General features: G+C 47.1%; 1 protein-coding gene across 1 annotated transcript in view; it reads right to left on the bottom strand.

Annotated features, from left to right (window-relative positions):
* Znf777 (zinc finger protein 777) overlaps nt 1–14,520 on the bottom strand; it is a 33,760-nt gene that overhangs the window by 316 nt on the left and 18,924 nt on the right. Inside the window, exons 4-5 of the mRNA XM_013036374.1 lie at nt 8,044–8,295; nt 1–1,171 (exon numbers count right to left, since the gene is read on the bottom strand). Of these exons, the coding sequence (XP_012891828.1) occupies nt 1–1,171; nt 8,044–8,295 (1,423 nt within the window). The remainder of the gene's footprint in view (nt 1,172–8,043; nt 8,296–14,520) is intronic.

Here is a 14,520-nt window from a genome sequence, read left to right as displayed (position 1 = left end):
GTGTGGGTCCGCAGGTGGTACTTGAGCGACTGCTTGTAGCGGAAGCACTTGGCGCAGTGCGTGCACGGGTAGGGCCGCTCGCCGGTGTGCGCGCGCTGGTGCTCCAGCAGGTGGTGCTTCTGCGTGAAGCGCTTGCCGCACTCGGCGCAGTGGTAGGGCCGCTCGCCGGTGTGGATGCGCCGGTGCTCCAGCAGGTGGTGCTTGCGGATGAAGCTCTTGCCGCACTCGGGGCAGGCGTGGGGCCGCTCCCGCGAGTGCACGCGGCAGTGGTTGGTGAGCTTGGACTTCTCGCTGAAGCTCTTCTCGCACTCGGGGCACTTGAAGGGCCGCTCGCCCGTGTGTGTCCGCTGGTGGCGCAGCAGGTGCGACGGGCGGCTGAAGCTCTTGCCGCACAGGCTGCAAATGAAGGAGACCTCGTGCTTGCCCGCGTGCACGCGCTGGTGGATCACCAGGCTGATGTGCAGCCGGAAGCTCTTCTTGCACTCGGGGCACGTGTAGGGCCGCTCGCCCGTGTGCGTGATCTGGTGCTTGGTCAGGCTGGACTTGTGGCTAAAGCTGCTGTCGCACTCGGGGCACTTGTAGGGCTTGGGGCCGCCGCCGCTGCCCGAGCTGGGCGATTTGGGGCGCGGCTTGAGCGCGTGCTTGGGGGTGAAGGCCGGCCCGCGCTCGGGCGAGGCGTAGCCGCTGCGCGCGCGGTGGATGCGCTGGTGCAGCGTGAGCTGCTGCTTGTGCCGGAAGCTGACCTCGCACTCGGAGCACTCGTACGGCCCCTCCTTGATGTGGTTGCGCTGGTGGATGATGAGGTTGATCTTCAGCCGGAAGCTCTTGCCGCACTCCATGCAGGTGAAGGGCCGCTCGCCGCGCCGGTTCCGCTGCTGCTGGCTCGAGGACCCGCGGCTCTCGCCCAGGTGGTGCCGCTCGCCGTGCGCGTGCGCGTGCCCATGCGCGTGCACAGGCGGCGCCAGCCTCTTTACCGCCGGGTTGCCCAGCTGCAGGGGCGGGGGGCTGTCCTCGCCGTCGGGGGACATCTCCTCGGGCAGCGGGGTCTGATACATACCGGCCTCGAACCTCCCAGACAGCTGCCCGAGGGACTGCAAGTGCTGCGGCAACTCGTCCTCCTCCTCCTCGTCCTCCTCCTCCTCCTGCTCCTCCGTCTTTATCACGATCCCCTCTGCCCCAGGATGGAGAGAGACAAGGAGGTTAGCGCGGTCCAGAGCCCCACCTGGCCCTTGCCATGGAGGCCGCACCTACAGCAGATCGCTGCCCAATGCCTTCTGGGAACACCTTGGGGCTAGACGTGGAACCCGGGCTGGCCGTGGGGCTGGGCCAGGCCTTAACTGGGCCAATTAGATTCCTCTCGTGGACAGCTGCAGAAAAGAACAAAGAGCCCCAGGACCTCCAGGGGGTGGGAGCCAGCCTAAACTGGATATAGTGGCGAACCCATCAAGCGTGTGAGCCAGTGAGAACCCACTTCCATAAGAGCACTTGAGGACTGGGCCTGGTCTCATCGCTTCTCCATGGCTCCCTTCTAGAGATTTCTACACCTGACTATGCTGTTTGTCCTTCCTGAACACCTCGGATCTGTCCTCATAGTGCCTTTTCCCACGCCAACATTTCCATGTCTCCCCTGGTGACCGCTCAGGCTCCTCACCAGGCCCAGGTTGCACATGCAAGACCCAGGCTTCCTGTGCGCCTCTCAGAGATGCCTGGCTCCTTAACCTGGGGTTACGCGGGTTCTCTCCATCTTTCTTCACAATCTGGGGCACACCGCCCTGCACACCCACTGCTGGCTCTTTAGGGCCTGACAAAGCCAAGTTGTACCGTGGCCCAGGAGGGTGGAGTTCAGCAGACACAGCGGCCTTATCCTGCCTTGCACTTCTTTGGTGCTCCCGAGACTTTTACCTGCGGAGCTCTATCAATTCACGGATGGTGTGCCACTTGAGAAAGTCACTCACTGCTCTAGAATCTGAATGGGAGATGAGGCAGGCTGTGTTTGCAGACTTCTTACAAACAAGAACTTCACCTGTTCTCTTCATGAGACAGTAACTAATAAAATGAAACTGCGCGAGAATTATCCTTATTCCAGATACGAAGTGATGTTTCAAAAAAAAGTCAGGCTGGGAAGGTGGCTCAGTGGTAGAGCGCTTGCCTTGCATGCATGAGGCCCTGGGTTCCATCCCTCAGCACCACTTAAGCAGAAAAAGCTCGAAGTGGTGTTGTGGGTCAAGTGGTAGAGCACTAGCCTTGAGCTGAAGAGCTGAGGGACAGCGCCCAGGCCCAGAGTTCAGGCCCCACGACTGACAAAAAAGATGAGTTTAAGCACTGTCTCCTCTACCCCTTCACTGACACGAAACTGAGGCAGGAACTGTCTCTAAGCTGGCCAAGGCCAGACTTTAGAGACACGTTGGCCGTAGCATGCTCCACTGCTTCTCTAAAGCCTAGCAACTGCAGCATTAAAAATGGGACCTAGGAGCCAGGCACTGGTGGCTCATGCCTGTAATCCTAGCTACTCAGAAGGCTGAGATCTAAGGCTTTTGATTTGAAGCCAGTGGGGTCAGGAAAATCTCTGAGAGTCTTATCTCCAATTAACCGCCCCCAAACCAGTAGTGGAGCTGTGGTTTAAAGTGGTAGAGCATGCCTTGAGTAAAAAAGTTCAGGAACAGCAGCCACACCCTGAGTAGTTCAAGCCTCACGACTAACAACCTTCCCCTCCCCCTCCCCCCAAAAAAAGGGACAAGGGGCTGGGCACCATTGGCTCACACCTGTAACCTTAGTTACTCAGGAGGCTGAGGATTGGAGTTTGAAGCCAGCCTGGGCAGGAATGACTGTGAGACTCTTATTTCCACTAACACTGGAAGAGGAGAGCAAAAGAAGTTCAGGGACAGCCCCCACGCTCTGAGTTCAAGCCCCAGGACTGGCACAAAAAAGGGAACTTAGGTGTGCTGAGGCAAGGCCTCCTCAGCAGCGTGGGTTCTGAGTCACACTTCCTCAGCAGCGTGGGTTCGTAGACCCCTTGGGGCATGGTACCCAGAAGCTCAGAAAGGAGCGGAGAGGATGCCACCAGGGAACTGGTCCCTGGCGATCTATCCTGAAAACAGAACTGTGCGTGAAGGCATGAGCCTTGGGAAGGCTAAGCTCTCCTCAAGCATTACATTGCTCTTCTCTTAATGAAATAATAAAAGCAAAACATATGGCTCTAACAGTCAAGACTCAGAATTCCACAAACTGTTTGTTTAGAAGTTTTCTAAGGTTCTACTAGAATTAATAGAAATGCTCAGATGGCAATCTGGAATTTATATTGTAACGCCCCAATTTAGCATACACACAGAATGGCTTATGCCTTCTCATTATTCTTTTATGAAAGACAATGTAGTATGTGAAAAAGATTTCTGAAGTACCATGCGGTTATTTAAAACTCAAGAATCACACCACTTGACCAAAGATGCCTATGGTATTTTATTAAGTACAAAAAGTCAAATTAGCCAGGCACCAGTGGCTCATGCCTATCATCCTAGCTACTCGAGAGGCTGAGATTTGAGGATCAGGGTTCAAAGCCAGTCCTGGAAGGAAAGTCCATGAGATTTTTATCTCCAGTGAACCACCAGAAAACTGAAAGTGGTGCTGTGGTTCAAATGGTAGAGTGCTAACCTTGAGCTAAAGGACAATGCCCAGGCCCAGAGGTCAAGCCCCATGACAAAAAAAAAAAAGTCAAATTATAAGCTGGGTATGGTGGTACAAACCTGTAATCCTAGCATTTGGTTGGCTAAGGTGGATGACCTTGTTCAAGGCTAGCCTAAGCAACTGTGTTTCTCAAAATATAAACATACAAAAACAACAAACACAAAAACAACCAATACACAAAACAACAAACACACAAAAACAACAAACACAAAACAACAAACACACAAAACCTCAAAAAACAAATCCTCCACAATTTGCCTTATCTACAGATAAAATAAAGAACACAGTAGTTTGAAAAACACAGATTACCAGATATGGACACATTTCTAAGTAAGGATAGATACAGTATCTGATGGCTAAGGACTCACTTAGGACCATCAATTTAAGTTCCCCCATCCCTATCTTGTACATTTACTTTTTTTTCTTCAGAATATAGAATAAGCTGAGTGCCTGTGGCTAAAACCTGCAGCCAGCCCAGGCAAAAAGTCTTCAAGATTCTATCTCCAATTAGCCAGAAAAATGCTGGACAAGAGTTGTGCTTCCGGTGGTAGAGATCTAGCCATGAACAAGCCAGCCAACTGTGAGCACAAGACCCCAAGTTCAAGCCTTCACACTGCCACACTGCCCCCCCCCCCACTCATTTCACTTGTGGGTATAACTGTAAAACTGGAATGGAACTTTTAAGTTCAACAGTGCATTTAAAAAGCCCACCATAGCTGGGCGCTGGTGGCTCACTCCTGTAATCCTAGCTACTCAGGAGGCTGAGATCTGAGGATAATGGTTCAAAGCCAGCCTGGGCAGGAAAAGTCTGTGAGACTCTTATCTCCAATAAACCACTAGAAAACCAGAAGTGGCACTGTGGCTCAAGTAGTAGAGTGCTCGCCTTGAGCTGAAGAGCACAGGGACAGCACCCAAGCCCAGAGTTCAAGCCCCACATTGACCAAAAAAAAAACAAAAAAAAGCCCACCATGACTAAAGAGAGACTTCTCAGAAAAATAAAAATGGCAAAGAAACACATGAGGAAATATTCATCATCCTTGGCCGTAAAGGAAATGCAAATAAAAACAACCCTGAGATACCACCTTACCCCAGTCAGAATGGCCCACATCCTAAATAAAGTCAGCCAACGACAAATTCTGGCAGAGATGTGGAGAAGAGGAACCCTGTTGCACTGCTGGTGGGAATGTAAACTAATACAACCACTCTGGAAAGCAGTCTGGAGGTTCCTGAGAAAGCTAAATATAGACCTTCCCTATGACACAGCCATACCACTTATAGGCATCTACCCTGAACAACAGGAACCAGTATACAAGGACACGTGCACCTCCATGTTCATTGCTGCACTATTCACAATAGCCAAGGTATGCAAACAACCCAGATGCCCCACTACAGATGAATGGATCCAAAAATGGTGGTACCTATATACAATGGAATATTATGCCGCCATTAGAAAGGACAAAATAAGGTCATTCGCGGGGAAATGGATGGAGCTAGAAGGAATCATGTTGAGGAGGTAAACCAAGATCAGAGAGACAAATGGCATATGGTCTCCCTGATATGTGGATGTTAAAGTCAAAATGCAAGGAGATATGACAAGTAAACAGGACTCAAGAAACAAAGGACCTCCACTCAATTTGTTTTATCACTTCTAAATGACTCCATGTTCTTGAACACATATTGGTATATATATGTGCACATCTGAAGGAAGCTAGGAGGAGGGCACAGAATCAGAAGGAAATGGGAAAGTATACAAAAGAGGGACTTATCAGCTGCACTGGACATTGATAAAAGTGAACTAAGCAACTCAAGTAATGGAAGGGAGGGAATATAAGAGAAAGAAGGAACAGCTTATACTAAGCCAAAGGAAAGAAGTATACATATCACCCGATTTGGAAAACATAGCTGTAGTGTCAAAGTTTGTACAGTTTATAATGACAGTGTACCTCCTGAAGGTTAAAATGTGTTTGTGACTTTAAGTATCACTATCCTACAATACTGTGAAATTTGTGAAATTTATATAATCACTTAATATCAATTAAAAAAGCAACTCTCGTGGGTGAAGACAGGAGGGAACAACTGGGAGAGAATGAGGGAACAGAAGACATGTACTCATTACCTGTTTCTTTCTTTTTTTGTTGGTCGTGGGGCTTGAACTCTGGGCCTGGGCGCTGTCCCTGAGCTCTTCAGTTCAAGGCTGGTGCTCTACCACTTGAGCCACAGCACCACTTCCGGTTTTCTGGTGTTTTTTTAAGAAATGAGAATCTCAGGGACTTTCCTGCCCAGGCTGGCTTTGAACTGCAATCCTCAGATCTCTGCCTCCTGAGTAGCTAGGATTACGGGTGTGAGCCACCGGCGCCCTGCTCGGATTCTTGTAATTATAATCCCTCTGTACATTACCTTTAAAATAACAGTAAAATAAAATTTTTTTTAAACGCCCACCATGAGTGGGTAGGGACTGGAAGAGGGAACTGAGGGAAAGTGAAAGAAGGAGTGACATTATCCCAAAAAGAAATGTACTCATTCCCTGACTTAGGAAATGGTAACCCCTCTGTATAACACCTTAATAATAACAACAAAATTCTATATTTTTTAAAAAAGCCCATCATACATGCCAGGTGCTTGTAGCTCACACCTGTAATCCTAACTACTCCAGAAGGCTGAGATCTGAGAATTGTGGCTCAAAGTCAGCCCTGACAGGAAAGTCTATCTGTTATCTCCAATTAACTACCAAAAAAACCGGAAGTGGCACTGTGGCTTAAGTGGCAGAGCCTAGTACTAGCCTTGAGCAAAAAAAGCTCAGGATAGCAGCAAAGCCCTGAAGTACAAGTCTCAGGAAGTCTCAGGAATGACACACACACACACACACACACACACACACACACACACACACACACACGAAGTCATACTACACCAGAAAAGCTGTCAGGAAGGATGTCCTGGGATGAAGCAAAGAGCCACTGCAGGGGCTGGGAAGGTGGCTCAGTGGTAGAGCCCTTGCCTTGTATGCATGAGGCCCTGGGTTTGATTTCTCAGCACCACATAAACAAAAAGAAAAAAAGCCAGAAGTGGCACTGTGGCTCAAGTGGTAGAGCGCTAGCCTTGAGCTGAAGAGCTGAGGGACAGCGCCCAGGCCCAGAGTTCAGGCCCCACGACCGGACCCCCCCAAAAAAAAGAGCCACTGCACAGTGTCTGAGCACTTGTAAGGACTACCAGGGAAGACAATCACACCAAGTAATTAACAACAAGGACGACTACAGTCCACCAGTGAAAGACAGTACAGAATCTTTTTAAAACAGTGCTCTTGTTGGGTGCTTGTGACACACACAAGTAATCCTACAAATCAGGAGAAATCTGAGGATCTCAGTTTGAAACCAGCCTGGCCAGGAAAGTACATGAGATTTTTCTTTTTTCTTTTGGTTGGCTGTGGGTCTTGAACTCTGGGCCTGGGCGCTGTCCCTCAGCTCTTCAGCTCAAGGCGAGAGCTCTACCACTTGAGCAACAGTGCCACTTCTGGTTTTCTGGTGGTGATTTGGAGAAAAGAGTTCTCACAGACTTTCCTGCCCACACTGGCTTTGAACTATGATCCTCAGATCTCAGCCTCCTGAGTAGCTAGAATTACAGGTGTGAGCCACCAGCACCTGGCCATGAGATTTTTGTTTTTGTCAGTTGTGGGGCCTGAACTTTGGGCCTGGGTACTGTCCCTCAGCTCTTTAGCTCAAGGCAAGCGCCCTACCACTTGAGCTACAGTGCCACTTCTGGCATTTTTCCGCTTATGTGGTGCTGAGGAATCAAACCCAGGGTCTCATACATGCAAGGCAAGCACTCTACCACTGAGCCAACTTCCTAGCCTCCCTGAGCTTTTTATCTCCAAATAACCACTGGAAGTAGCACTATGGCTCAAAGTGGCCGAGCACTAGACTAGAGCAAAAAAGATCAGGGACAGTGCCCAGGCCCTGAGTTCAGGCCCCAAAACTAAAACAAACAAAACAATTATGTTCTTCAGGGCTGGCATACTCCAGTAGTAGGGAATTCCAATGTGATAGGCAAGAAGGACATGTTTAGAGAAGGGAACCCATGACTTGCCACTGGGGTGTGGTCCTGAACAGCATCTGTGGTCCTGGCTGTCTGTGGGGTGCAGAGGCGGGACAGACAGGCAGACCCAATCCGCTGGGAGCCCAGTCTGCACCCCCTATGGTGGTGATGGATTCTACTGAAGGTGAGGCGGAAGACCTGCAGGGGGCCCGGCCGGCGTCTTTCACTCCTGTGCACCCATCGGGGCCCAGCGGCCTCCCAGAAGGAAGGACCTCTCCGGGGCTTTGTCTTGAGGCGGGGCCCCCCGGGAGGCCCCCACCCAGAACTCACCCGTGCAGTTTCTCTGTTCCACCAGCATCTGCTTGAGCTCGCTGAACTCACTGGAACCTTCTGTGGACTCTTCCAGGGCATTCTCCTGTTCCTGCATGTCCAGGTCGGGCTGCTCTCCGCAGGGGTCGCCCAGCTCCGAGTCCTGAAAGCCATGTTCCTCCACCTGTCCCATCAGGGGCTCTGGGGTCTCCAAACTCTCTGAGCCTTCATCGTTGGTCTGCACTTCTATCTTAATCACAATCCCATCATGTGCTGAGGAGATACAGGACACAGTCACACCACGCGCCCAAGGTCCCACCAAGAACTCACATCTCAACACTTCTTTTTAGAGCCCTGAAGAAATTTAATAGTTGATGGTGAGTGGACAGAATTTTCTGGATACTTTGTAGCTTGGATCCCAATGTATGGTATAATCAAGTTAAAAAGATGCTAAGTTTATTCTCCACAAGCCCCACGAGTGCTTTTTCTTCTTTTCTTGCTTTGGTGCTGGTCCTGAGACTTGAACTCAGGACCTGGGCTTTGTTCCTGAGCTTTCTTTGCTCAAGGCTAGCGTGCTACTACTTGAATCATAACCCCGCTGCCAGCTTCTTTGATGCTTAACTAGAAATAAGAGTTTACAAACTTTCTTGCCCAGCTGGCTTTGAACCGTGATCCTCAGATCTCAGCTTCCTGAGTAGCTAGGATTACAGGTGTGAGCCACCAGGATCTGGCCAATAATTTTCTTTTCCTTCTCCTTTTCTTTTCCTCACTTCCCACTTCACTGTTGGGACTGCTCAGGGTGGACCTGAGTCCTCCTCCATGCTTATGTGCTTATTCCTGACAATGCATATACATTGATATGATTTTATCTTTTGGCCATTACTGGCAATTAAAATAATGCTGCACATATGTTCCTCCTCTCATTCCTCCTTCAATTGGGCTGGAGACATGGCTCAAGTGGTAGAATATCGACCAAAAAGCTGAGGTCACATCCTTTAAGTGATGAATATTTACCACAGCGAGGATAGTATTATGATTCAGTCATTCCCGAATACATAAACATTGCAATAAACATGTTTTTATATTCCTAACTTCAAAACAGTGTTTCATTTCTAAGAGATTTTCAGTAGTGGGACTGAGTCAGAAGGCTAAGTATTTAAATTTTGGTGGCTGTTCCCAGCCTGCTTCCCAGTAAAGCAGTGACAAGTCATCTCTGCACCGGCCTGCAGAGAAAAGCTTCTCAAGCCCTGCCAGTGGCAGACATTCTGCTCTCCGTCAAATGTGGAGTGGCAACCTACTGAGTCTTTGACCTCATAGCAAGGCTGGGTGGATACGATTTCCTAGTCCTTCATTTCCTGTAACTGCACAGCCTATGTCCTGACTCAATTCCAATTAGGCTGTCTTATCAATTCTTTTTCCCAGGACGAGGACTCAAACTCGGTATCTGATGCTTTTACTTGTTGGCTGGCGCTCTACCATCTGCTCCATGTCTCCTGTCTTATCAATTTGTAAAAATTTGATTTTTTTTTTGGCTTGAACTCTGGGCCTGGGTGCTGTCCCTCAGCTCTTCAGCTCAAGGTGAGTGCTCTACCACTTGAGCCACAGCACCACTTCCTGCTTTTTCTGCTTATGTGGTGCTGAGGAATCGAACCCAGGGCCTCAGGCATGCAAGGCAAGCGCTTTGCCACTGAGCCACCTTCCCAGCCCCTATCCAAAGGTCTTTACTCTCTTATTATTTAGACTTTCATTTAGGCCTTCCTTCAAAACGCCTAAAATTTATTTTTATTTTGTATATGGTATGATGTGGGAGTTCAACTCATTTTCTTACCCATATGTCAGGATAAACCCCTTTATAAGTTGAAAACCATTGTTTTTTTAGTTAAGGAAATAATAAGTGTGAAATGTATAAGCAAATTATTCATTCATTCACTGAATGCTTATTCACAGGTATTTACTAAGCACCAGCTCTGTGCCACTCAGTGTTTTCAGAGCTTAGGGATTTATCAGTGGACAAACATATGTGAACGACAAACACAGTTAATAGCTCGTGCTGTATGTCAGAGGGTGCTCAGTACTGGGGCGGGAAGAAGGGGGACCAGGAAATGAAGGAAGGAAGCAGACACAGCCTGCCGTGTAAAGCCTCGTGCTCCCTGCCTTGTCTACTATTTCTCAGTCTAATGTGGATCACATCACTGAGAAGCCACACCAGCTCACTAAGCTGAAAGTCAAACCCTATGTGCAGAAGCAGGTTCTTTCTGATGCCTGGCGATTCTTTCATTCCACCCTGAGCAGCTCATGTCCCACAGCCTTCAGGTCGACCTATACTACTAGCTTCCAGAATTAGGGAGTCGCCACCCATTCCCCAAAGTTACTTGTATTTGATTCACTGGTTACAAAAAAAGTGGGACACCAGTGGCGCACACTTGTAATGCTAGCTACTGAGGATCTAAGTTCTAGGTCAGCCCAGGCAGCCAAGTCTGTGAGATCTCCAATTAACCAGCCAAAAGCCAGAAGTGGAGCTGTGGCTAAGTGGTAGAGCGCTAGCCTTGAGCTGAAGAGCTGAGGGACAGGGCCCAGGCCCAGAGTTCAGATCCCACAACCGACCAAAAAATAATAATAGTAAAGAGCAATGACCTTGGCCGCTCCCCTTGTTTCCTGCCTTGCTCTGTGATCTTTCCCGCTCTGCCTGCACGATGCCAACGGCCAAAGTGTGCAGCAGAGCCCTCACAGGAGCCACGCAGGTGCTCGTGCCAAAGCTGTGACCTAGGAAACTTATTTTCGGTATAAAGTACCACACTTCAGATATTCTGCTATAACAACATATAACGGACTAATACCCATCCCATCCCTTTCCTCCTTTGGTCTTGCCACATCTCTCTCTGGAAATCTTCAAAAGCATGACTTCCCTGATGTCATAAACTCCTGAAAACATTAACTTACCTACCCACCCACTCCGTAAAATAACTTTCAAAACTATGCACCCCTTTGCATCTTTTTCAGTAAATATACAAAATGGACCAGTTACTGCAAAAGATATATTTTTTGGAACATTATAAATATTGATATTTTAAAATAAATTCTTCCCTTATCCCTTAATGTCATCAATGGAATCTAAAGCTATTTTAAACCCAACATTACTCACTTAAAAAACACAGGAACAAGTCCTTCTTTGATAGCTGGAATTTCTCTATCATTCCTGTTCACCTTGAACTTCTGTTTCCATTCCCACTTTGCCCACGGAATTTATCCTAATAGAACATATTTTTATGCTTAGACGCTCTTGACTAATCACCTCATCTGCCACAAAAATGTGCATGTAAATTGAGAGTTCAACTTCGCTTTCATTTCTAATAACCACGAGGCTGTACATGTTAATTTTTTTCTGGCTGAAGTTATCCTTAGTGATTATGACTACAGAATGATCATTACCCGAGGTGAAAAACAAAGTTTTGGAAAAATTTGTTAATGTTCTCTCTTGTAAGGATGAATAGGACTTTTTTCCCCCAATTAGTTCACTTATCTGAGGATGAACACATACCTGTGTACAGTAAGAGTTGCAAATCGATTCTATTCTATTCTTCATTTGTATAAAGGCAAGCCTGTGGAAGCTCACACAGATGGCAGGAGCAGGAAGGGGCTCTGCTACAGAACTGTCACTCGGTTCTTTGAACCTACTCTGAATTATGTGTCACAAAACTTATATAGTTAACGTATTATCAGGAATTGTTCTTAAGAGCCTATTCACTAACAATTAGGTTATCTTTCAGTGTTGTTGAAAGCAAAATGCTGCAAACAACTTAATAGATGTTACCACTCAGGCCCCAGAGTGATACTCTAACATCTGGATTATCTGTGTGGTGGCTCGGAGGCCTTACACCTCACAAAGGTTTCAGGGAGGGACTGGTGGGGAGAAATAGAAGATGAGGACCTGCATCTCAGGGACCACGCATGTTGCACGCTCTTCGCTGGTGAGAACAGAAGAGCCTGGAGATGGAAGCCACACAGCGATTAACCTCCTGTCCTTCTTAGAGTCTCCTGAGCCCCAGGCCCGAGGGGCTTAACTTCAAGTCCAGTGCTGGCCACCACCTGCCCTATTCAAGGCCACTCAGTTGCCCTGCTCCTCCAAATGTCTCACCAAGCTCTCACCAGAAGGGCTCTTCTTTAGGGCCCGCGCTCCCCTAGAAACACGTAGCACTTACTTTTCCATACTCCTCCACATGGGACAGGACACCAAAAGGCCTCCCACCCCAAACACTGTTTTCCCTCCCTTCCTCACCCTTATCTTCTCCTCTCTGTCCACTTCTTTTTTATTTTGCAGTGCTGGGGACTGAATCTAAGGCCTGGGAATGCTAGGCAAGCATTCTACCACAGAGCTACATTCCCAACCCACCAAACAACTTTTGAAAGGGTCTCAACCCTGGGTGCTGGTGGCTTAAACCTGTAATCCTAGCTAGTCAGGAGGCTGAGATCTAGGGTTGTGGTTTGAAGCCAGCCTAGACAGGAAAGTCTGTGCAATTCTTATCTCCAATAAAGAACACACATGGGGCTGGGAAGGTAGCTCAGTGGTAGAGTGCTTGCCTTGCATATATGAGGCCCTGGGTTCAATTCCTCAGTACCACATAAGCAGAAAGAACCAGAAGTGGTGCTGTGGTTCAAGTGGTAGAACGTTAGCCTTGAGCTGAAAAGCTGAGGGACAGCGCCCAGGCCCAGAGTTCAGGCCCCACCACTGACTGGAAGAAAAAAAAACAATAAAGCACACACAAAAAAACAGAAGTGAAGCTGTGGCTCAAGTGGTACAGTGCCAACCTTTAGTGAAAAAGCTCAGGGACAGCACCCAGGCTGAGTTCAATCTCCAGGATCGAAACACACACACATAGACACAGACACACACAGACATACAGACACACAGATACACACAATGTGGTATTAACAACCACATTACATTTATAAACATTTACGATAAAAAAATTAGTCATAGACATGTATTGTGGAATATTATTTGAATAAGTATTCTTACATTTAAAGCCAGCAAGGGGAGGGAGATAATTTTTATATTTGTTGTTATTTACTTTTAAGACAGGGTTTTGCTATATATCCTAGGCTGCCCTTAAACTCAGAATTCTCCTGCTTTAGTTTACCAAGTGCTGGGATGACAGGCGTATACTACTATTTCCTGAAAGAGCCTTAAATAAATGCAATGTGGAAAACTTAAAGGGGCAAAAACTCTAACTTCATGTATCTCATCCTAAGCATAAATAATGAAGTCATGCTAGCACTGTGCTAGAAAAAAGCCCCGGCACATTAAGATTTATACTGAGCCAAGCTCAGGTCTGGGAACAAGCTCTTCCCAGACCCCTGACACCTCAGAGGTTCTTTCTGGAATGTGTGGTTATTCACACTAACTGTTTAATGTCCCCAGACCACAACAACTATAATTTTTAGCTGAAAATTATCTTGAAAAGATTTTTGCAGCTTATTTTGGCCATAAGAAATTCACTTAACTTGTGCCTGATTTTAAATCTCTGTAATCAAACTTGCCCATATGAATTATTGTGAAATGGGGAAGAATCATGCAAATTAATTTCAAATGTATTAAATGATCTGTGGGCTGAATTTAATAGTTAATGGAGCTGACATAAAGCTCTATTTGGAGACTGTAGTTAAAACAAAAATTGTTTATATTTAGCAGTTTTCTTTTTGTTCTCGGGTAAAAAAACGGTATCTCAGGTTTCAAGTTATTTTCATGGTTTTTAAGGAGCTCAAAGGCTCAAGGCCTCTGATTACAGTGTTTACTGAATAAAATGGCCTGATTATTTTGCCCTTGGTATAAAACCTAGATCCATAAAGAAAACTGATAGATCTGAATACACACAAACCTAAAAACTGATAAATTTAGACACATAAAAGTTTAAAAAGTTCCATCCTCTATACATATGGATAGATTTTATACAAAACAACTCCCAAACGGGGAAATATTTACATAGCTATGACAGATATGAGTATTTTCAATGCTTAAAAATCTTTTACAGATTCATGATAAAAAGAATTCAAAAGAAGAAGAAATAAAAGCTAATTCATAGAACCAGACATGCTAGTAATCAATAAAAATATCACAACATATTCGCTCTTCTGGTCAAAGAAAGGTATCCAGGCCAGGTGCCAGTGGTTCGTGCCGAAAATCCTGGCTACTTGGAAGGCAGAGAGGGGAGGGCATCCAAGTCTGAGGCCAGTCCAAGCACAAAATTTACAAAGTCACATCTCAACCAGTGACTGGGCAGGGGGTTTGTTATCCCAACTTCATAGGTGGCTGAGATCTGGAGGACTGTGGTTCTAAGACAGCCCAGCCAAAAAAACACCCCAAAACCAAAATTCGCAAGATCTCATCTCAGTAGAAAAGGCTGAGTGTGGGCTGCTTGCTTGTCATCCAGGGAAGCATAAACAGGAGGAGCGTGGCCCAGACCAGCTTGGGCAAAAAGTGAGGCTCTTTTTTAATTTTTT

The sequence above is a fragment of the Dipodomys ordii genome, unplaced genomic scaffold (assembly GCF_000151885.1).
Source record: "Dipodomys ordii isolate 6190 unplaced genomic scaffold, Dord_2.0 Scaffold282, whole genome shotgun sequence".
Taxonomy (NCBI): Eukaryota; Metazoa; Chordata; class Mammalia; order Rodentia; family Heteromyidae; genus Dipodomys; species Dipodomys ordii.
The sequence above is the reverse complement of the archived record's forward strand: the minus strand, read 5'-3'. Positions and strand labels throughout refer to the sequence as shown.